Below are 22,465 nucleotides of genomic sequence, written 5' to 3' on the forward strand. Positions count from 1 at the left end.
TTCACTCCAGCATTCCCTCCCCTCTGGCATCCCCGTGCCTGGAAAGCAATGGGGGGAACGCTAAGGTGGCCGAGCCTAGATGGAAAAAAAGGGGGACTCTGGCCAAAGTCACCAGCCCAGCCCAGCCCGGGGGGGTGTGTGTGTAGGGGGAAGTGGGACCCTCTGCCCCCTTGGCCCCCACATGCAGCCAGCCCTAGCTGCTGACACAGCCCAGCTCATGCAACACATTTCTGGCTCCGACCCATCTTAATTAATATTTTTAATTACAAAATGAAGATGCTGACACGTTCTGCTTACAGGGTGTGCAAGATGGGGGAAGGTGCCAGTGCTGACCCTGCTGTTAAGTGTTCGGCAGCCAGGACACGGCGGGGAGGGAAGTGGGTGCCGAGGAGGAGCCAAACACTCCATGGGGAAAAATCACCCGGAAAGTTCTTCCTCACACCCTCCTCCTCTTCACTTCCCCGGAGCTTCAGGTGCAGCTGGATGTGGCCCCACTCCACCCCAGCCCATTACAGGCAGCAAGACTCAGTATTAATATTTAATTCTCTCTCTTTAGCATCTCAGCCCCGGGTTAAGCACCCAGCAGCTGTCCCCGGGCAGAAGGAAATGGCATTTACCACCAGCTGCTTCTGCTGACATTTGATTGTTCAAACAAGGCCCAGAGAAAACAAAAAGCTACAGTGGAAGATCAGAGCATTTAATAAGATCCAGTCAAGTCCCGCGAGTGCTTGGGATAAAGACGGGATTTCACTAAAAAGGCTTCTTTATCATCAAATTAATGGGTTAGTATTCCCCACCCAAGCGATGCCATGTGGATTTTCTTTTTTTCCCTGTCCCAGCCATGGGCTTTGCAGAATTAAGTCTTTTTAGATGCTTCCTGCACACAAGCAGCTGACAGTGCCACTCAGTGCCTGCACAAGCCTTTCCCTGAGCATCCTCAAAGCCTCTTTCCACTCCCAGAAAGGTTGGGCCAAGGTTTCATTTGCAAACAGGCACCTGGGCCTGGGAAAGGTGTCTGTGCAGCGTTTGTGTCTCCCAGTGTAGGTGAAGAAGCTGCTGCCACCTCTGTGGTTCAGGGAAGCCACTCCGTGCTCTCCTGTTTCCTCCTCGGGATGAGAGAAAGCCATGGAACTACAATGATGAGACAAGCAGCCTGGGCTTACAAATGGGTAAAACTTCTTTTAGAGCAGCAGGCAGAGGGGCTCCAGGAGGCACACGAGGCAAGGGAGGGAGCCGCAGCAGGATGGTGCAGAAGGCAGGCTGTATGTGGAGCATTTTCCCACTAGAAAATACTATTCATTTAGACTAATCTAGAAAAATAACCAAAAAACCCTGATAGACACACCTCACCTTCACCCCCACCAAGAGCATGACCTGGTACCAGCATCTGCACACACCGAAGGCAAGAGCAGAACCTCAAGTGCTGGAAGTGAGGCCAACACTCATGTTTCTTCCCAAGCTCAGCACCAAAAGCCTGACCCGGCTGCAATTCACCGTGAAATATTTGACGCTGTTGCCTCAGGGACAGCAGCAGCAAGCCCCTGGCACCCAGTTGTCTGTGGCCACCCAAGTCTGTTGAGAAATAAAATGCCATTGGCACACTCAACAGCACGAGGGTCCACGAAGAGCCTTGGCAATGCCTCGAAAGGAGCAAGAACTCCTCTACGCCATGGGTGAGCAACAGCAGACGCACGGAAGGTCCTGGCAGGTGCAAACTCCTTCCCGAGCAAGGCAGGTCTGCATGCTTGGTTTCTCCAATATGGGAAACACGTGACTACCTGAAAGGAGGGTGCAGAGAGGGGGGGGATGAACCAAAGGTCTCTTGACCCAATGAACAAGTGACAGGACAAGAGGGAATGGCCTCAAGCTGCGCCAGGGCAGGGTCAGGCTGGCTCTTAGGAAGCATTTCTTTCCAGAAGGGGTTGTTGGGCGTTGGAATGGGCTGCCCAGGGCAGGGGGGGAGTCCCCATCCCCGGAGGGGTTGAAGAGTCGGGTTGACCCAGCGCTGAGGGATCTGGTGGAGTTGGCAATGGTCAGTGTGAGGTTCATGGTTGGACTGGACAATCTTAAAGGGCTTTTCCAATGGAGATGATTCTGGGATTCTGAGAGCAGGAACCCTCTGCTCATTAGTGGTTATTAGTGCTCTGGCCTGTTCATCTTCAGTCCAACCCCTCAGCAAGTTGCCGGGAGATACAAATTTCACAAGATGAGCTCTTAAAATATTTGCTGTCCTCAAGGTTGGAGCTGGTGAGCTCCTGGATGTCTTTCAACATTTGCACTTCGCTGTTGCAAAACTCCACCTTGTTGAATAGGCTGGAACGCCAAGTGCTTGGCATTTAAATAGCTCCTGCTGTTTTTGGAAGAGATTAGTAAAGTATAGAAGCAGCTATTTAACATTCAGGAAGCACAACACATACATGGGAGTTATCAGTCACTCCAGGCAGATGGTTAATGTATCTCCTTTCACCACAAACTGAGCAGCAAACATTCAAACTCATCACCAAGACAACATATTTAAATCCACTTCTATTTTCAATTCATACGTTTTTAACAAACTGCTAAGTAATGAAAAATCAATATTTTCACCCAAGCAGGTGGGAGATGGTCCTGAAGCTCTGCCCAGCTGCAGAAGACGTGCTCTTGGCATTTCAGGAATGCAAAATTATTTATGACTAAGTCAAACGTGGCATCCTGGGTGCAGGTCACATTTATGGCCAAGGAGGCACTGACTTCCCGGTGATCAGCTCCGATTTACCAGCACTTCCACCAAGGTGGGAACCACCACTTCAGGCATGGAGTGATTTCAGTCCCAATTTAGGGGGAGAATTTTGATGGGACTTGCATCTTTTTAGCTGAAAACAGGACTTAAGAGAGTGAAGCGCTTCTTGCACGTCACAGGCAACCTCATCTGACCACCCGTCGTCTCCGTTAAGATAATTTTTAGTGACAATCAGTTAAAATTGTTATTTAACAGAAATCACTCAAAACATGATGCATTTAGCAGAAATAACTCAACCAGCAACATACTGCATGAACTTGACTTGAGCAGAAAGAGAATATAGATCTGCGGTCCTTACCTCAAATCAGCAAACTCTTAACTGCCGGAAAAAAGAAAAAAATGTTTTCCATCTTACTTAGAATAAAACTCTTCCTGAATACACTAAAAGGAGACATCTCAAAACCTCTACGATGATGCTCATCAGGGCTCACCTGTAACCGTACGTAGGGCAGAAGGTACCGAATGGAATAAAATATCCCACGTTTGTCTTAAGATAAAAAAATTTATTTTACAGTCTTATAAAGCAGCTTTACATTAAGCACAAACGTTGATCCATTTACTTTGTATATAAACATAGTAGAACCTTTCCCATTGCAAAAAGTCATGTCTTGCTGTATATAAAACTAACATGTGCACATTGTGCTTAAACTGCAAAGTCTGTACAGCTTTACAAAGGACTACCCTTTACAAGAGCATCCTGTAAACAATTTATTGCATATTTAACACATGGTGTCTATCCCACATGTAGAAAAAAAAAATGTAGAAAAAATAAAGTACAATTACAAGGTGAATGAAAATAGCAGCTTTCAGTGAATGTCTTGCACAATGGCCGAGAGAAACAGCGCTGCCACACTTGACAGTTGTGCTTGTGTGTCACCGGTTTGCATACACCCATGCACACTATGCTTCTGATGAAGTCTATGTACAGTAAACTCCATGGAAAAATGAAACAGGTCTTAGTCCCTAAGACCTTTGTCAGTTTGAAGACTGAAAACAAACAAACAACCCCCAACTTAAAGTGAATTCGATGAAGTTATGGGCACCGATGTCCACTAATCCTTTTCCACTGCACAACTCAATCAAAAAAGAGTAACAGGAGAAACGCCACCCTCGCTCCCTTCAGTTCTACCACCCCTGACGGCAGCTGGTTTAAGTTACACATGTGCTAAGGCCAACGAAAACGTGATGGAGATGTTAAGGATAATGTTGGTCTGACAGGACCGACGGCCTTGACACGGCCACCCTACGATTCTGAGCTCACCTATTCAAGAGCTGCCGGGCTGAGTCTCACAAAGCATGGAAAGATCAGCACCAGTGCAATTTTTCAGCTGGAATTAAGAAAAAATAAAAAAAAAGAAAAAATTGTGGCCTCTGTAAGGCACCAATACCATCTCTTCTTGAGCAGTAGACCCAAAGAGTCTCTCTAGATTCTCCAAATCCAAAATGGGCTAAAGATGGAGGAAGCATGCAGGAGAAAGATGTTTCTGTGTTTGCAGTAAGGAACAATCATTTGTAAAGGAAGCACATTTTTCTGGGTTGTGTGTGGGCGTGCGCACGCGTGTGTGTATACGCATGTATGTAAAAAAAAAAATTCACCTCTGCTACCTTTGGTATTGAAATTTCTCCTGTGACATTCACTTCTCTTATTGATATGATCATAGCATGCGTTCGCAAAGATCAAGTAATTAAAAAGTTTTTTCAAACATCTGCAAGAAAAAGCATTAAAAAATAAAGAAAAAAAATCAAGATGCATATTGACCTTGTGCCCAGCCTTTTTGTGATTTGAATGAACTCTGTCCTCAGTATGAACATCTTAAGTTTAACTCCCACCGACATGTACAACATGTAACAGGATCAGTGGAAAAACCCCAAAGCTGACATACGTCCTTCCCCTGCCAGGAGCTTTCAAGCCCAAGACCCTTCCAGCAAACACCCACACCCCCCAACATTGCTGATAACCCGGTATTTGCTACGCTACCAAACAAAACATCCCTGATCTAACGGTGCCATCGGCTGGGTTTACTCTTCTGGATCAACCAGGAGGCTACATGCCGAGGAGGCGGAGGAACGTTGGGTGTAAAGGACGGATAAATAGGAAAACGAAAACAACTGGTCTCTTCTGCATTACAACAGTCTGGTGAAAGCATTTGGGTTCACACACATGTGTTTGGTTATTGCACGGGTTCCCCTGCTCGCCTGGCAGAGCCACGAAGACAAAGCACACCCAAGAAGCCAGCGCTGGAGATGTAACAACCCCTTTCACAATGAATAAGACAGCAGGCAGAGGTGAAACTTGGTATTAAAGCACAGGTGGAGCTGGAAAGCCTTCTGGGGTAATTTTAATTTTTAAAATGCTTGATATACTCGAGCAGGTTAAAAATTAAAATCACCATAGGAAAACCTTAATTAATTCCAATTGAATTTCCTGCGCGCTACTCAAAATGAACTCCACGTCACACTCAGGAATTCAAGACAAGTCTCCCAAAGCATAAACTTGCCAAAGCACAGCGAATGTAATTAAAAAATACCATTCAAAAATATCAGGCTCCACGATAAGAGACTCCAGCTACCAGGGAGGAGGCGACACCAGCAAACCTGACGGGCGATGGTAAATTTGGCTTTATAAAAGGGGGGTGGGCGTGGTTGCAGGTCTTGTGCGAGCCCCACTGAGTTGTGCTTACGTGACGCGACTGCGAAGCTCGCACGCTGTCCGCGTGTCTTCCGTCCACGTGTCTGTAAAGAAACCATACAGCTAAAGGAGCTCTGTATAGAGAATTAGGGGGGGGAAAAAAAAAAAAAAAAAAAAAAAAGAGTGTATTTTTCACCCCCAAAAAAGGATCTGTCTTAAAAAAAGAAAAAAAAAAAACCAAAAACACCTTTAAAAAGATACACTGTCCACTACCCAGGCTACAAGTAAATACACATTTACGGCATTACACCACATGATCTGTTACGCTGTTCCAACATATACACATATAACTCCATTTTAAAAGAGGCCACAGACTAACTTTTTAGGCAAGTGCTGGACTTTAGAGACCTGTATGGCTTCTGCAAATATTTCCCTACAAAAAGGAAAAAAAACAACCTAAAACCAAGAAACCCCAAAAAATGTCCCCGAACTCAGGAGCAGAAAGGGTTTTTTTTTTCATGCAGATAGTTTTGCTGTGGAGCACTAAGGACAGGTGAAGTTCCCAAATCCTACCCATCAGACCCAAATGTTTCCACGCTGGAATGCAATGATTTCAGGAGACTAGTTTTAAGGATCACTTCTTTGAAACGGTCCATAAAAAAAAATTTAGGATACGACCTTTTGAAAGCATACCTCTGCGAGGCGGCAGGAGCGAGGGGTTTGGTTGGAAGCTCTAGTTGTGCTTTGCCCGGCCGCCTCGCAGGTAGCTCTTCCACCTCTTGACAAACTCTTTGAAGATGGGTGACTCGTCTATGGTGCTGAGGAGCTGGAGCTGGTTGATGTGGGTGGTGTGATAGTCCCAGCGGGCCAGGTTGGGAGCGGTGCCGAGCATGAAGTGCCGAAGGTCATAGATGGTCCCTGAGCCGGTGTCGTAGAGGGGGAGCATGGCCTTCAGGGACTCCATGCCCCGCTCATAGAGGACCCGCGCCTCCTTTCCCAGCTTCTCCCCAGCTGTTTCTTTTAAGTCATACAGCCCAATTAAGGAGTACATGAAACCGTTGAGCACGAAGGAGCTGGGCGAGGTGGGGTACTCCTCGTACCAGTCGTGCCGGTTCATGAAGACTGCCTTCACCCCGCGCTGCTCCGAGGGCAGCTTGTAGGGTGCCGTCGCCCGCAGAGCTGAGCTGAGGAACGCGTGGTCCTTCGTCAGCAGGTACGCTCGCACCAGCGTTGAGATGGCCTGTCCTTGTGCCATGGCCGAGTACCAGCCTGGGTCCAAGGACTTGAAACCTTCCCCTAATTTCCTCGTCACCATGATGGGCCAGCCCCCTCTCTCGTCCTGGTTCCTCACCAGCCAGTTGCTGGCAGCAAAAAAAGCCGCCATGTGAGCAGTGGCTGAGATGGTGATGTTATCGAGGAAGCCTCTTCCCTTTGCTACCAGCCTCACCACTCTCTTGGGCATGATTTTGGTTTGCTTCACAGCTTTTGTGTTCGAGAGGCCGACGCCTTTCCGCAGGTCGGTGACCAGGTCTCTGGTGAGGGTGCTCCAGCCAGTCCTGGGACCGATGCCGTAGTAGATGTCTCGGTCCTTAAAAGCAATGAGCTGCGTGTTGGAGATGTAGTGCACGGTGAAAAGCTGGTTCTTCTCCGTCGTCTCGAGAACCACAGAAATGCTCCCATTCGTTATGAATTTGAGATCGAAAGAAATAATAAAATCTCGCGTGTTCCCAAGCTGCAGAGATACCCCCTCGGTATTTTCTGCAAAACAAACCAAAAAAGGCTCCGTTCAATGGTAAAGCACTCATTTCTCTGAAGCACTCAAGCTACAGAGCACAGCTTCCAGAGGTAAACCCTCTTACCAGGCAGGATCCAGAAGCTCTTAGGGCAGCCCATCAATAATTCAATCACTCTTTCCGCACACAATCATATATTATTTAATTAAGCATAAAAGTAAATCCATGAGTGAAGACCAACTCCCGCCACACCAGGGAGAACTCGCTGGCATCTTACATGAAGGCGCTGCAGCACTTTGCTGTGGAGCAGAAGTGCCAGGGCCTCGATCGATGGCTTTATCAGATGCTTCTGGTACCTGGTCGATGGAGGAGCGCAACAGACACCACAGCCAACAACCAACCAACCAACCTCTTGTTCCAAACTGAAAACTGCACTTGGCAGAAAAAGACACCGAAAACACAGCGCCACTCGAGCAGTGCATTTCTGAATAAAGCTCTGCTTTCAGCAGGAAAAAGCCAGGAGTGCCGAGAAACAGGTATTTAGGATCCCCCTGCGACTACTATTTAAATCTGCCACTTTTTTCATTCCCATCCTGACTGTTCCAAAAACCAGTATGCTGATTAGTTTAGTGGGGGGGGAAAAAAAGGATATAGCAAGACTAACGTGTTAAAAGTATTTATTAACCGTTCCATAAGCAAACCTCAGTTTAATTAAAAAAAATTTTAAATAAAGCTCCTAGGCAATGTCACATAATAAAATCCAGGCTAAATTTTTAAATGTAAAATCCACTTCTCCTCAAAAAAGCCTATACTAGAAGATCAAAGGGGTAATTAATTTGTAAGGTTGTGTGCAAATCCTGTAGTTTTGAAGGCACAGAGGGATGATAAACACAAAGACAGGCATCTGAAAGGGCTTTCCACAGGATGAAATTCTCTCACTTGAGGCATTTGTTTCCTTTCTGCTGCTTCTGGGTGTGTGAAATACCCCATCAACACTTCTCTATGCAAGAACCGAGTTCGAGTCAGTTTTTGCTGCCCAGCAGAGGCTTTTCCTCATCCCCCAAACTGATCTGTGGCATTTTGCAACGTCTTGTGCTGTAAGGTGCCATTGTCACTTTACAGTACCATTATTTTGACTGAATCACGTTTTCCAGTCTTTTAAAGTAAAAGCTTCACTCCTTTGAGTTTTGGAGATCAGCATCTGCTTCAGGAGAAGAAACCAAGCCCCTTGTTACACAACATTTTGTTCCTATGAAAAAAATCTAATTAAAAAACCCCACTCGCAATTCCTGTCAAGTAAGTTTTATGGTTCCTCATAAATAAACGCCTGTGTGATAACGGAGTGAACTGTAGTAGAGGAGGGGAGAGAAAAAAAAGTTTCAAGAAGCGAAGAACTAAAGGCTGCCCGTTGTTGGCACAGCTTTAAGCGCCTGTAAATCCATTACTTAAGGCCATCTCAGTCCAGTGGATGCATACCACAGCCTTCAAGCCCCGCAGATTACTCTGCTGTCAATAAAGGATGAGGAGAGAATACCTAACAGATCTTTTAGCCTTTCCCCTCCCTGTATTTATCTACTACAAAGACACAAGAATGTTCGACAATTTTTTTCCCCAGAGACCCAGGCCTAAGGTGCCAACTGAAAATTACTTCATTGTCTTTTTAAGTAATGGACTCATTAATTCTAATGGGTATTGATTGAGGAAAAATACATTACGTCCTTATTAATGAGCCTGTCCTAGCACAAAGGAAACTCCTGCATGAAATAATGAATTTCCCTGCTAAGTACAAAACAGAACATGGTAAATGGAAGAGACTGCAACAAAATGCATCTTGCACATCTGCAGATGAAGGTGAGCGCCTGTACACAGCCCCAGACCTTCACCGTCCTCCCCAGCCCTCTGCAAATACCTGTGCAGCTGCTTCCTCTTCTCCCTCTTGTTGCCTCGGACAAGGCAATGTGAGTTAGCCAGAACTAAGATCCCCAAATTTTGCAAAAATACTTGCAGCCCAGTGAAAAGAGAGCGCCCAGGTCCAAGCGCAGAGCTGCACATGCTACGCTTGCTCCAGGCTGAAAATAGACTTTATCTATCATCTGTCAACATCTGCTTATCACACGTCAGCGCCATTTCCCAGGCTTCAAAAATGGTTCCATCCTTTTTTTGTTGTTTTTTTTTTTTTTTTCTCTTCTTCTATTTCGAGACAGAAGCTGAAAGGCTCAGGAAACGTGACTGCAGCTTCTCATTGCCCTCCATGTATACATTTTTTCATTAAAATAATGTTGAAAAAACATGGAGAGAAAACAGGAGAAAAATATCCAGAGGTAGAGAAATGAGTTGACATTCTCAGGTGAGGTCTTAAGAATGGGAAGTCATGCAGGGTAAATGAAAACACATGAATCTTGGCTTATATCAGCAATAGCATAGAGAGCATGGACAGGGAAGGGATCTCACCCCTGTACTCGGCACTGGTGAGGCCGCACCTCGATTCCTGGGTTCAGTTTTGGGCCCCTCACTACAAAAAGGACATTGAATGACTCGAGCGTGTCTAGAGAAGGGCAACGGAGCTGGTGCAGGGTCTGAGCACAGGTCTGATGGGGAGTGGCTGAGGGAACTGGGGGGGTTTAGTCTGGAGAAGAGGAGGCTGAGGGGAGACCTCATCGCCCTCTACAGCATCCTGAAAGGAGGGTGCAGAAAGGGGGGATGAGTCTCTTGACCCAAGGAACAAGCGACAGGACAAGAGGGAATGGCCTCAAGCTGTGTCAGGGCAGGGTCAGACTGGCTCTTAGGAAGTATTTCTTTGCAGAAGGGGTTGTTGGGCGTTGGAATGGGCTGCCCAGGGCAGGGGGGGAGTCCCTGTCCCTGAAGGAGTTTAAAAGTCACGTTGACCCAGCACTGAGGGATCTGGTGGAGTTGAGAACGGTCAGTGTGAGGGTCATGGTTGGACCAGATGATCTTCAAGGTCTTTTCCAAACGAGAGATGCTGTGATTCTGTGAATCCCAGCAAGTTCAAGCTCCCCAATACCATCTGTGCCCACTAATGGACATGGCCTAGCTGCCACGCATTTAGGATAACCCACCTGGAGCAACAAACTGTTTGACGCTCGTGAACTTGGCTTTATCAGAGACTGTGGACAGAGAGCAGCCTTTGGGCACTGTCCAGTCCGTGGACCTGCTGGTTTTGTCCTTCTCTTCGGCCGTTTCATACACCTCGATATGGGGGGGTTTCTCCGTCAGGTTTTTACTGTAGTGACTCAACCCATACTGTGCGATCTGGATGGGGTAGAAATAGCCTTGAGGTCCCCACTGCGTGGACAATGGCACACCTATGGGAGGGGAAGAAAAGGAGTATTTTAACTGGTACATTTTCAAAAAACAAGCAGTTTCAGCCCTGCATGTTCCTCCTCCTCCTTACCCCATCACTCCTTCACTTCTAGCAAATGGCATTTCTAGGCTCCAACAATAGCTAGACTCGAGGAAAATCCTGCTACAGGACTGAATTGATCCCATTGAAATGGAGATCTGTCACTAGTCAAAACCAAGCAGATTTGAGTGGCAGAAGTCCTTATCATGGTCTTCCATGCTAATTGTTTACTGAAGCATCATACTTATTTTAAAATAATACATTTAAAATGCCCTAACAGATTTCTTCCCCCTACCCCAGAGACCACTAAATCTCCAACCAATGTTACATCTAACACAATCCCTTTAACGCCACATAAATCTTTGCAAATTCAGCGTATATATTATTACTAGATTTTGGGAAGAGTTATTTGATGCTAAAAGAGCAATTTACCCAGCATCTACAAATCTGCTCCAATTACCTTGGCTCCCCTAAGAGCATTACAAGCGCAGCCTGAAGGGATGCCCGGGGAAGACAGCCAAGCTCTCCATGCAGTGCCAGCAGAATACACCCCAGTTCTTCCACCCAAAGCTGTCCCTTGTCCTCAGAGCTACTGCTCCAGCCCGGCCCTGGGATTAACCCTCCACATATGACCCGCTGTCCCAAAAGCCGGTAGCCTTGCAGGAGAGCACAGTTCTCACTCTTAATTTAGGGTTAGAGTGATTTTAGATTGAAAAGTCTGCATGAGTCAGAAGAACCTCCTGGAGCACGAGCTCTTTAGAGGATTCAAAGCAGAAAAACCACGGAGTGCATCTTCTGTAGCCTGCCGCATTAAATTTCACATGCAAAACCCATCGAATGAGCTAAGACAACATCATGTAGCCATGCTGGATAAAATATTTCCACCCAGATAACACACTGCCGTGCCCCGGCCTCCCCTCTGCTTGCCCTTCACCAGCTCCCAGGAGCTGCAGCCTCAGGGTTTGGGTGGAAAAACCCTCATGCCAAAAACTGCCTATTGCATCACTGGTTGGGGGGAAATGAGAACAAACTGGGTGGAGGAGTTTTATTTCTACGCATATCTCCAGAGGCAAGCAAGCACTGGATACTTCAGATAGGGATAAACCCAGAATTCTCATGAAGTCCTGAATTTTACTTGGGAAAAATTCCCACACCCTTTAAATATGAATCCAAAGTGGGAATTGACCACTAGGACCCTCTTGCAGGAAACCAGGGATATTTAGCACTGCAAACCTTTGCATGCGCATAAGAAAAAAGATGAAAACAAACAAGTTGGCATTTGCACCATTTTCCCCCTTGGCAACATCAAGCTCAGAAACCAATTTCTTCTGAAATCTGGTATAATGAAAAGATTACTTAAACTAAACATAAAAAGATACATTTTCATACATATTTTGATGCTTTGTGTTACTAATAAATATTGCCAATGAAGATGTGATGGATTACTGCTGCCTAAAGAGAAAACCATCATGGGAGATATTTAAATACCATGTATTATCTCACTCACGGAAGCCAGCTCGCTCATTAACGCTAAGCATTTTCAGTTAAGGGTGCATTCACTGAGACTGAAAGATGCAAAAAAAGAAATCTGCTATAAGAGCTTTACTTGAAATTTATACAACTTGACAAGATTAAATTCTCCAGGTCATAGGACATAACAACACATTAACCTTGCAGAAAGGGAGAAGGTGAAAATATAACACGATTTTTTTTCCATCATGCAATATGAGAATCTCTAGGGCTGGAATGATGCAAGGCAAGAGCCTAAAGCTGTCTGAGAACATGTTTTAATATTAAAACCCCTTCCCTACAAACTACAACTATTTCTCTTCTCCGACCTGTTTGCTGGATGCCAATAATTCTATTGCCTTTACAAAACCCAGGCCCTGGCACCACATTTCATAGTGACAGCTCCTAAATCACATGCTGCAAAACAAGCAAGGTTTATAGAAAAATAACCACATTGTCGAGCATTAAACTTGCTGCTCTCTCAAGGCTTAAGTCATGAGCAGCTACACACAGCACCCTGTGTTCCCAGCACACACATCTGGCAAGGCAAGAGGCTGCAGAATCTGTCCTGGGTCTCAGACAGATCTTACTGAATTTCAGCTTTTTGCTGAAGAACCTCACAAGAACTGTGGAGTCCAGTTGCAAGGGCATCTTGCACATCTTCCACATTTCACACAAAAACTGGTGGGGCTCCAAGACCCAGGTCCGAGCCCCCACCCCAACAACAAAACCAGCACTCACAGCTATTACTCATATTCACAAGCTGCATTTAATCAGCAACAACTGTACCAAAGAGAAAGGAAAGGCATCTCCTCATTCCCCCACAGTGGGTGTAAACCCTGAGCAGGACAACACTCACATGTAGTCATGTGTAGCTACCAGGATGCATTTGCACCCTGGGGAAAGCTCTGAGTTTCAGAGCCCTGTTTCGCTTCCTCAGCGGATGGAACAAGAATGAGAGTTTAAAAACAAATAATAAAAATGTGAGAGTAACCTTAAAAACCAAAACCAACTAACATATCCTATACATTTGTCTATGTGACTCCTTTACAGACAAATTAACTGCAAGACAGGCCAGCTTTCTGCAGTGACCATATCATAGGAAGAGCTCATATCGACACAGCAGAGCATCACTGAGCTGCATGAAAATTAATGTATTTTATTCCTTAAGTGAAAACTGGTCTTTAATTTATGAGAGGTCACAGTGTCACATTCCATAACAGTTTTATAAAGTCATTAATTTTTTAATATGAAGCTCAACAAGAATTTTCTGAGATCAAATCTTTGCCGAGACGCTGGAAGACCTTGCGTACTAATTACTGATTGCATGGTTTAGCAAAAGTGCAAATTGGAAAGGTTTTACCGTGTATTAATTTTACCCAGGGACACTTCAGTGGCTGGAGAGCTTTTGACCACCCTCCAGCAGTTCTCCAAAACCTCCTCACCCTGCTGCTGGTGGAAGGACCTTTCACAGGACGAGGCAAGGTGATGTCCTGCCTGCCGTGGGCACAGCGACGCCAATTTACCCAGACTCATGTGCAGGACGAGCTTTAGCAAGAGCTAATGCCACTCAAGAACTTAAATTCTCCCTGCTTGTTCTGGAGCAGCCCAGCAGAGAGGGTCTGACTCTTGTGTCTTCAGCACCACAAGGAGACGGGGTATTGTTAAACCTGAAGACAAATATCCGATATTTAAGCCACCCATGAGTGGCCAGGCTGTTCCACAGGTGCTGGCAGTGCCATCTGGCTCAGAGCATGGGGCTGTATCTGTGCCCGTAGGGAAGAAGGAGCCTTCTCAGACAGCAGGGCCAGGCTCCTTTTAATTTAATTTTATATTTTAAAATAATTTTAGCTTCCCGACAGAGATGACAAGCGTCAACAGCAATGCCAAAACCTGACAGCAGCACTGTAAGAGAAGTGTCCTGGCACCTCCGAAGTCTGTTGTAACTAGTAAAACCAGAGATGCAGGATGGGAGCAGGTAAACCTGGTACAAAGCAGAAACTGTGCTTGATTTCCCAAAGTAAGTGGGTTTTATCAACACTATTACAACAAAATTAAGATCAGTTTGCATCTCAAACGATAGCACCCACTTTTAAGAAGCATTTCAACTATTAAAAATAAAATACTCAACACAAACCTTCAACACCACTTATGCACTTCACTCTGTCTCGAACCTCTACGTTGTAGCCCTCGAAGGACATGAAGACCCCGTCGGGGTGGTAAGGTGCTCGCTGTGTGTATACTTTGGAGTAGCTATGAGAGAATTCAAACCTGTCATAACCATCGTACTGAGCAATTTTCCCATAAACCTCAAAGTATTTCTCTACCCAGCTGAATGGCAGGAAGACCTCGTTGCCTTCCCTCCTCCCTTTAACGGTGTGCTCGTCATTGATTAAACAGTCAATCTCCTCGTACTTCAGCCCCGGGGCTTTGTTGCTGTTAAAGCCTCCCGCGATGGGGGGAGCCTTCTGCTGCTCCTGGGGCGATGCCTCTTCGCTCTGCTGCCGGGCCAGGTCGCTCTCAGAGGCAGCGGCTCCTCGGCGTTCGGGGCCGGCGAGGCTGCGGGGGAACGGGCCGGCTCTGTCAGAGGAGCATCTGTTCCAGAGCAGCACCATCACCAGCGTGAAGAGGGCACAGATGATGATCAGAGTCTTGTAGTTGACCCGAGCTGCCAAGCAACGCATATTCACACCATACCTAAAAAAAAAAAAAAGAGAGAGGGGAGAGGATTTTAAGAAGTGGTGCATACAGGAGCTGGTGGTTCTGCTACTTGGGATCCCCAGAGGGGCTGGTTCAGCAGGAGCATTGTCATCTGCACGCTGCAATGGTGCTCGGTGCAACGGGGACAGGCGGGGACACCTAGAAGAAAATATGGCTTTTTCCAGCTCTCCCTGAGCAATGAGATCAAATGTACCGAGTCGTGATTCGCCTCCCCGCTGCGACAACAGATCATTGCACGGCCTCTAAATAAAACAGCTGATGTTAATGAGATGCTCGGCAGCCACCGGGAATCAGCGAACAAACTCTCACCGGCCTCAGCACACAAGGGGAAGACAAATCCTCAGCAGAATATAACCACCACCTACCCAGCACCGTGAAAAAGGGATTTCCAACAAAACAGCCCTATAATCAAAACCTGAAGCCTAGAGATAGTCACAGTTCACACAACTGAAATCACTGAGATACCTACCCAGAGAGGGATGGCTATTTTTGGCCTTTTTTGTTGTTGTTTTTTAAAGCACAGGCTGAGAAGAAACTCAGCACTCAAGGCTGGATCGATTCTTGATGTTCCTGCACCTCAAATGCACTTTTAAAACAATGGTATGCGTGAGGAGGAGCAAGCAGGCTGGTAACAGAGGACCTCACAGCCGGAGCCCCGGTGGGGACAGCGGAGCCACCAGAAGCAAAGGAGGGACTGGGAAAGGTCGGGCCTGCCCCTGGGGACAGGACCTCCACGGACACGCTCCAGGGCTCACGTGTCCTGGTCCCCCAGGAGAAGGCAGAAACTATGTAAACTCTCTCTCAGGATTTTATTTTTTCCTGCTCCGTGAAGCATGCTCCAACGCCACCATTACAGCCCCAACAAAGAGCAAGGCTGAGCAACACGAAAATAAATCCCCAAATTGAAGTGATTCAAGCACATTTGCTCAGAAGAGCCTACTTTTGCTGAGGAATGAAGTCCTTCAAACAAATGACATGTGCATTTTTCAAATGCGCAAGGATATTTAAGATACACTTCATAAAATCCTTATTAAAGCGAAGTTTAATTTCACCTCCCTAGTAAGCCGCAGCATCCGAGCTGCTGAGTTGAGTTTTAAAGCCGTTGCTTAATTGCAGCCCCATCTGACAGCCCCGGGGCCGCTCCGCTCCGCAGTGGAGCCAGGGGGGCTTGTGCAGCCCCGGGGGTGCTGGGGTGGCCCATGGTGACCTCAACAAGGTGCTGCAGATATTGCTGATATTCTGCTGGGAGGCAGGAGTTAACTACACAGCAATTAAAAGGAGTTTCACCTCAAGTTTCACCTCCCCTGTTTTAAATGGAAATAATCAATTACCTCTCACCAGTTTTATGTTGCCATACTGTAAGCACCATCTGGTCATTTAAAACTGGACTTTAAAAGATAAGTGTCTTATTTTCTGAAAGCCCAGTTTACTACAAGCTTTTAGAGAACATAAATTTATATATAATTGTATTTTTATGGAAATGCTAACAGAAGAATAAATCCAATTTTCCGCATCAGCAGATAATTTTTAGTGATGATGCTTTCAGGATGACCTCAACAAATACGCTCTGCTCTTTTTACACAAAGGGATAATTCACTTTTAAATATGGAACGACATCTCTGACACACTTCACCCCTACCTATAAAACTCAAAATTAATTAAGCCATCTGGATTACCAAGGGATGGGGAGAGAGGGAAGGGGAAACACCATCACCACACTTTTTACATCCCTATTACCCCACACCCATTACTCCATGGTTTTAAACAGGCGCCATAGCTTTGAAAAGGTCTTGGCTATGCCATTAGAAACAGATTTTATTTTATTTTGGTTCTGCTGCCATACACAGTAAAGAATTTGGAGCAGTGCAAAGCTTTTCCTGCGCTCACCTTGCAGCTCCAGGGAAGAGCAGGAGATGCTGCAGGTTGGGTCCAGCCGCATCTGCAGCTTCCTGGCAACGCTGTTGAAATGTTTAGCTTTTATGAACTATAAATGAACTAAAGAGGGTTCAAAAAGAAAAAAAAAGGTGGAGTATTTTCAGAGAACCATCGCATTAAGTTTCACCAGTCGCTGAAAAATTCTGGAAATATCAGTGCAGGAGAAAGAGGCTTATTACACATTAAATGGATAGATGGATTTTTATTCAACTGCAGAAAAAAAAAAGAATTCAGAATTTCAACAGTAAAAAGAGGTAATTTAAACCCACAAAGAGACTGTGTTAAATTGGTTTATTCCCTTGCTGCTTTTATGAAAAGGATTTCATCATACCATACTTAAAAGATTTAAGGAGTACAACAGGGGAAAGTAGTTTTAAGTTATGAAGTAATATATCCATGAGATCCACGTGTGTTTTCTCCTCATTTTGCTGGATGACATACCTAACCTCTCTGAGGCTCTGCACTAAAATATTTCCTACCTAACTTTTAAGGCATCGACTTTTATCATAAAAGTTGATCCTTATCCCTCAAGTAATACTGGAGCTACAGGTTTTTAAGGGTAAATACGTCTCTAAAGTCTGGCTAAAATGCCTTTAATTCCTATGCCAAATTACTGGGCTACAGAAATGGCTGCAGCAGAGCAATGCGCTGCTGTTATTTACAGCTGGGACTGACCGCCTCTCTGGCCTACAGCAATGCAAATAATCTATAAATTAATACTTGTTTAGCTCTACACTGTTTATGCTTACGTAGCTGCTGTACAAATCATTATATAAATTCTAATTAATATGCAATGAATGGCATTTCTCACCGAGTGAATGACTAGTCTCAAATGTATGCCAAAACAGGGGTACAATTAGAGAAACTTATTTTGTCAAGTGAGGTGTTAAGGCTTCCAAGGCACTGTTTTTAATATGAAGAACAACGGGGTTAAATTAAACAAAATCCTGATACTGCTGCTTTATTAATGATGCCTGGAAAAAGGACAAATCTTGGTATTCCGTGCTGTGAATTAGTAATCCAGTCCCAGTTGTATATCTGCAAATGACAGATTCAGTTCTGGTACTCAGTTCTTACATAAAGCCAAGTTATTCGCGTTCTAAAAATATATATGTGTGTATCTCTCTCTTAGGAAGTATCTTACAAGACAGGGGTTTTTTAATATATTCAACACAGTTTTGCAGATCAAAGTCAGAATTTTTCTGTAGTCCAGACTACTGCCAGGTTTCTGTGTACTCGGCCTGGGAACCGTCCTGATGCTTCACTCATTGTTGCTCAGCTTCAAAGCCCGGGACAAAGACGGGAGGCTCCTCTCTTGGACACAACCATCCGTTTAGGCCGTTTGTAAATCCAGCAGGCAACACTGTGGTGGTTTTGTGCACAGTTGTGTTTATAAGTGGTACTCTCCAGCACAGGAAAAACTTGGGGTATTTTCTAGGCAGGAAGACTCAGACCCCCGGGCTGGGCAGCACCGTCTGTGCCTCCTGGGATGGGGGAAAAGGAGGATTCACTTTGAAAAACACTTCTGCTCTCCTAGTCTTGACCGATGTGATGTGGTAAATTCAAGTTGGTATGGAAGCAACCTGCAGCACCCCTTGGGCTGGCCATCCCAATCTTCTTTCAGAAAGTAAGATTTAGTGTCAGCCTGGTGAAGGCGATTCCTCTCTGGTCCCTCCTCGTGCGCCTGGGTTGCCACAGACTGAATATATTTCCAGTGGAACGGGAAGATTCTGCTGCAAGGAGGAGCCCAAAGCAGTGACACAGTCCTGCTGCTCAGAGACCTTCTGAGAAAACATATCTTCAGGTGTTTCTCAGGTCTCACTATTAAAAGACTATTTAAAAGGGCCACATGCTGGCACCGGACACAACGGTTGGCATAAGGACTGATGTGTTTTACCCAGGCTAGAGGCGAGAATTAAAGCTTTCCCACAGCTCCCAGAGGTCCCATCTGCGCAGGTTACCGGTGGCACTGTGTGACAGTGACAGCGGCATGAATGCAGACAGGAATACTGCTGCTGGCCACATGCTTTTATTTATTTTTAACCATCGTGCCCGTTTCACCTGGGTGACACAGATACAAACTGCTCTTTCAGATAAGCACATGATACAAGCTGCTGGTGGCTGTCTTTTTTTTTTGACTCACATTGCATGGATCAGCTTTTAATAAACCAGATCAATGATTCTCCAACCAACAGAGATGACACACGTTTAACTCGCATTAAAAGCCCCGGAGGATGCATCACGTGCAACAAAAGCCCAGCTTCCACGGTTCTGCAACCACCCTACGAGCACGAGCAAAGAGCACAAAGTGTTTTAAGCTGGTTAAAAATACTAGCCATCTTCTTGTTAACCAAAAAAACACATCACAAAGCGCATTTCCCAAGAACAGGTTGGCTGGCAGCAAGTTAAAGCATTCGCATTTAAATTCTCTGCATTTAAACAATAATCAAAACTAAGTTGCCTGCTGAGTCTCAGAGGTCTCCGAATAGTCTAACACACCAGCTCAGTGTTTGCTTGGTAGGAAGAAAAACAGTATTTTTACTTAAGATCAGGGATTTCTGCTGAATAGCGATAAGCTACCTATTTACTTTGAAGCCTCTATGTCAGACTAAGCTCTTTAGTACAGAGAAAAAACCCCACCTGAATAGTGACTGCTAATCTGAGATATGTTAAACTTAGTATTTAAAGAAAAGATACACCACACAATTTAACAAAATCAAGCAACAAGACCAGAACTTCAATATATACCCAGACCTAAAAGTTATACTCAATTACACACAAACCTCAGACAGAATTTTTTTCCCCCATTTCCTGTTTTTGACACACAGCAAAACACTATTTAGGCTAGTCATTACAATGTTATATAATAGAAAAAACAAAGAACTCAGGAATTGTTTTCAATAACTGTGGAAAATTCTTTTTGATAACTGTAATGACATCAAAATTTCAGATCCTTTGCCAAAGCTTACTTATGTCTTAAAATGTGATATTTATGAATCATCTAACTTCCCGACAGCTCCACGTTTCCCCGATGTTTTACCTGCGTCCTCAATCTGCTTATGTTGGCTCCTTGGACTTACTTCCTATTATCTGCTTCATTATGCATTTTTTTTCTCCACTATGCATATAAACTAACACTGTTCTGCAAAACACTGGACCTGGAGTGTTATGCATTGAGGAAAGCCATTAAAAATATTCTGGCAATACGTACAATTTATCAGAATGCTAACCTGGGCAAGCTGGTTTCAGCAGACAAGCCTAGCTTCTAATATTTTATTTATACTTGATTTGCACAGAGCCTGTATTCAGTGAGTATTTCAATACATAGCGCAATGTCAAGATTGCTTGTTTTTTCCTTAACTGCCAGGAAATACAAGACTGTACAAACAGAAACGACTGTATCTACCACAACTGAATCTAGATTACCAGACCCTCCACTGGCTCTTTAGCACAGATTTACTGTCTAATCCTCACCGCTTCCAGTGCTCCATCTGTGGATGATTAGACAGAGAGGATCTAAAATATAAAGTGAAGCAGCCGTATCCAGCAGTTTATCCTACAGTTTTTCAGCCCAGCTACAGCCTAGTACAGTTTTATTTGTATCAACACATCTCCTATTAAGCATCAGCAAAGTCTGTGACTATCTAACAGTTAATTCAAAAAGTCAAAATCCTTTTCTGTGGATACTGATGTTATTTCTTAGTAGAAACTGAGATTTGCATCTAATTTCAGCATTGGGCGCTTTCAGTGCTGGTATCCATGCAGCTACACAGTTTGCAAGGTTTTCAAACAGGTCTAGCTGCTGCCTCGAGACACGTAGGGAGCGAGAGCAGCCCACCCTCGCCCTGGGATCACCGTCTTCTCCCGCCCTCCAGAGAGAGACGTGAGGCACATGAGACAGTTAACCCAGGTTAGAGCAAACTATTTCCCTACATAAGAGCAGGATTTTAGTGACTCATGGGCCTTTGACTGTCATGCAGTCCGGAATGTTTTATGATCCAAAATTGGAAAAAATATTGTAAAATTACAAAAGCCAACCAACTTACGCACTTCGTTACAATAAAGTGGTCAAGCTGCTTCAAGATTCAACAAGGCCCTGGATAATCTAGTCTAAGCCCCGATTTCAACAGGAGGTGGGGCTAGATGATCTCCAGACGTCCCCTGCAACCTTGACTTTTCTCTGAATCAGTAGTAAGAGGCATAACTTTAAGAAGGCATGTTGATGTACTTGACAGAACACACAAATCTGGCTATGGCTGGTCCTACGCAGCCAACACTGCTCTTCCATCTCAACTCCTGTACACTTTGAAAAGCATTCATCAGCCAGTATTAAGGAAAAAAAAAAAATCAAGTATAGCTCAAAGAGTAATTGTAATCTAAATTAGATAGGAAAAAAATAGATTCTTTTCTAAGATGCTAGGGGGGGGTCTTCACTTGTCCTGCACTGCAAATGATGGCTTTATCCGTGTTTTGTTGCACAACTGCTCAGCCCAGCCACTGCTCTCAGGCACCAAAGAGACTATCAAGGTGCCTTTGTTTTTCTAGCAAGTCTAGTATAGTATATCACTACAAAACATTAAAGATGAAGTTACTTGTATATCACACTTCTATGCCATATCAAGAAAACCAGTTAGTAGGGACTTGTTGCTGTAATTCTGAACCCATTTATTGTACAGTCTAATAAATCTTCTTGCTTTCCAGAGGGATTAAGCTATTAAACCCCTCACTAATGGCACAAACAATAACTCCAAAATCTAGCTGCTGCTTATGGAGGCATTGCACTGCCTCTTCCCAAGCTATCAAAAATTATATTGTTACTATGCAGATAAATGAAGCAAAACATAAAACCATTTCATCAGTCTGCCTTGTACTTAGGCTTTAAAAGCAATGCCTGAACAAGTCTCAAGACGGCAGCATTAAGGGCTGTAAGAAGCTTCTCAGGAGGAGCCTTGCAATATGATTTCAGGGAGCTGAGCTCTCTCTTGGGGCAGGAAAGCCCAGCCCACCGCATCGCTGGTTTGGCAGCACCCCCTGTCCCTTCTTCCGTAGCGGTACTGTGGATGGCAGGAGTGACAGCTGTGACTTGCCTCTCCTGGATACCCCAATTCAGCCCCTTTTCAGCTGTCTCCACCTTTCTGAGCACATACCCCACCGCTGAGGGAACGCTGCTGGGAGGGGAGCAGGGCAGCACATGCAGCTATCTCCTCGGGCTGCTGCGGGCATCGGGTGGGGGGCTGAGGAGCTCCCAGCAAACCCCCCAGTGAGTTCGGTGAGGTGCAGCAGCTTTAAGCAGTAACTGAACTGTCGGTTCTGCTTTCCAGCAACCCGGGGACCTACGGGGAAAAATAACTGCACCCGCCAACTGTCTGTTGGTGCACAGGTCTGTGCTCAGATTGCACTACCAGGCACAGGCATTAGAGCTGCCCGTTTTTCCACGCAGCAACACATTATTACCTTCTTAGAACAATGTAAACTACATCTTTCCAACTATTTGTCTTCATGAAGTAAAAATACAACAAACCAAACAGGGGAAGCTCTGTATGTCTTTTTCTTGACAGTGCTGTTTGTTGAGGTGTGATGAGTGGACCGTCAAGAAAGGTTTTGCTGGGGGTTAATCGTTCAGACCAAACAAAGCCCCATCTAAATAAGACAACTGCAGGCAGCAGTCATTGCTTTGTAGACATAGACATATCATCTACTCCTTCCCACCATCCAGTCTGGCTGGCAAGAACAAGTAATTGGATCGTTTTGTTCCTCTGGATCATTAGCAACTTCCTCCTAACGAGGCATCTGATCAC

At 45.1% G+C, this 22,465-nt stretch overlaps 1 protein-coding gene across 10 annotated transcripts in view; it reads right to left on the reverse strand.

The window, feature by feature from the left end:
- Positions 1-3,267: 3,267 nt before the first annotated feature.
- GLCE (glucuronic acid epimerase) overlaps positions 3,268-22,465 on the reverse strand; it is a 50,765-nt gene continuing 31,567 nt past the window's right edge. For 7 of the 10 annotated variants that reach the window (XM_026856147.1, XM_026856148.1, XM_026856146.1 and 4 more), the window contains 3 exons: positions 14,149-14,708; positions 10,219-10,464; positions 3,268-7,166 (listed from right to left, as the gene is read on the reverse strand). In XM_026856147.1, coding sequence (XP_026711948.1) covers positions 6,142-7,166; positions 10,219-10,464; positions 14,149-14,708 — 1,831 coding nt within the window. In that variant the 3' untranslated portion in view covers positions 3,268-6,141. Of the gene's footprint in view, positions 7,167-10,218; positions 10,465-14,148; positions 14,709-16,619; positions 16,641-22,465 lie in introns of those variants that run through there. The other 3 variants (XM_026856153.1, XM_026856152.1, XM_026856154.1) reach the window with 3 other exon arrangements.

This window comes from Athene cunicularia (genome assembly GCF_003259725.1).
Source record: "Athene cunicularia isolate RWA chromosome 10 unlocalized genomic scaffold, athCun1 chr10_part1, whole genome shotgun sequence".
Lineage (NCBI taxonomy): Eukaryota > Metazoa > Chordata > Aves > Strigiformes > Strigidae > Athene > Athene cunicularia.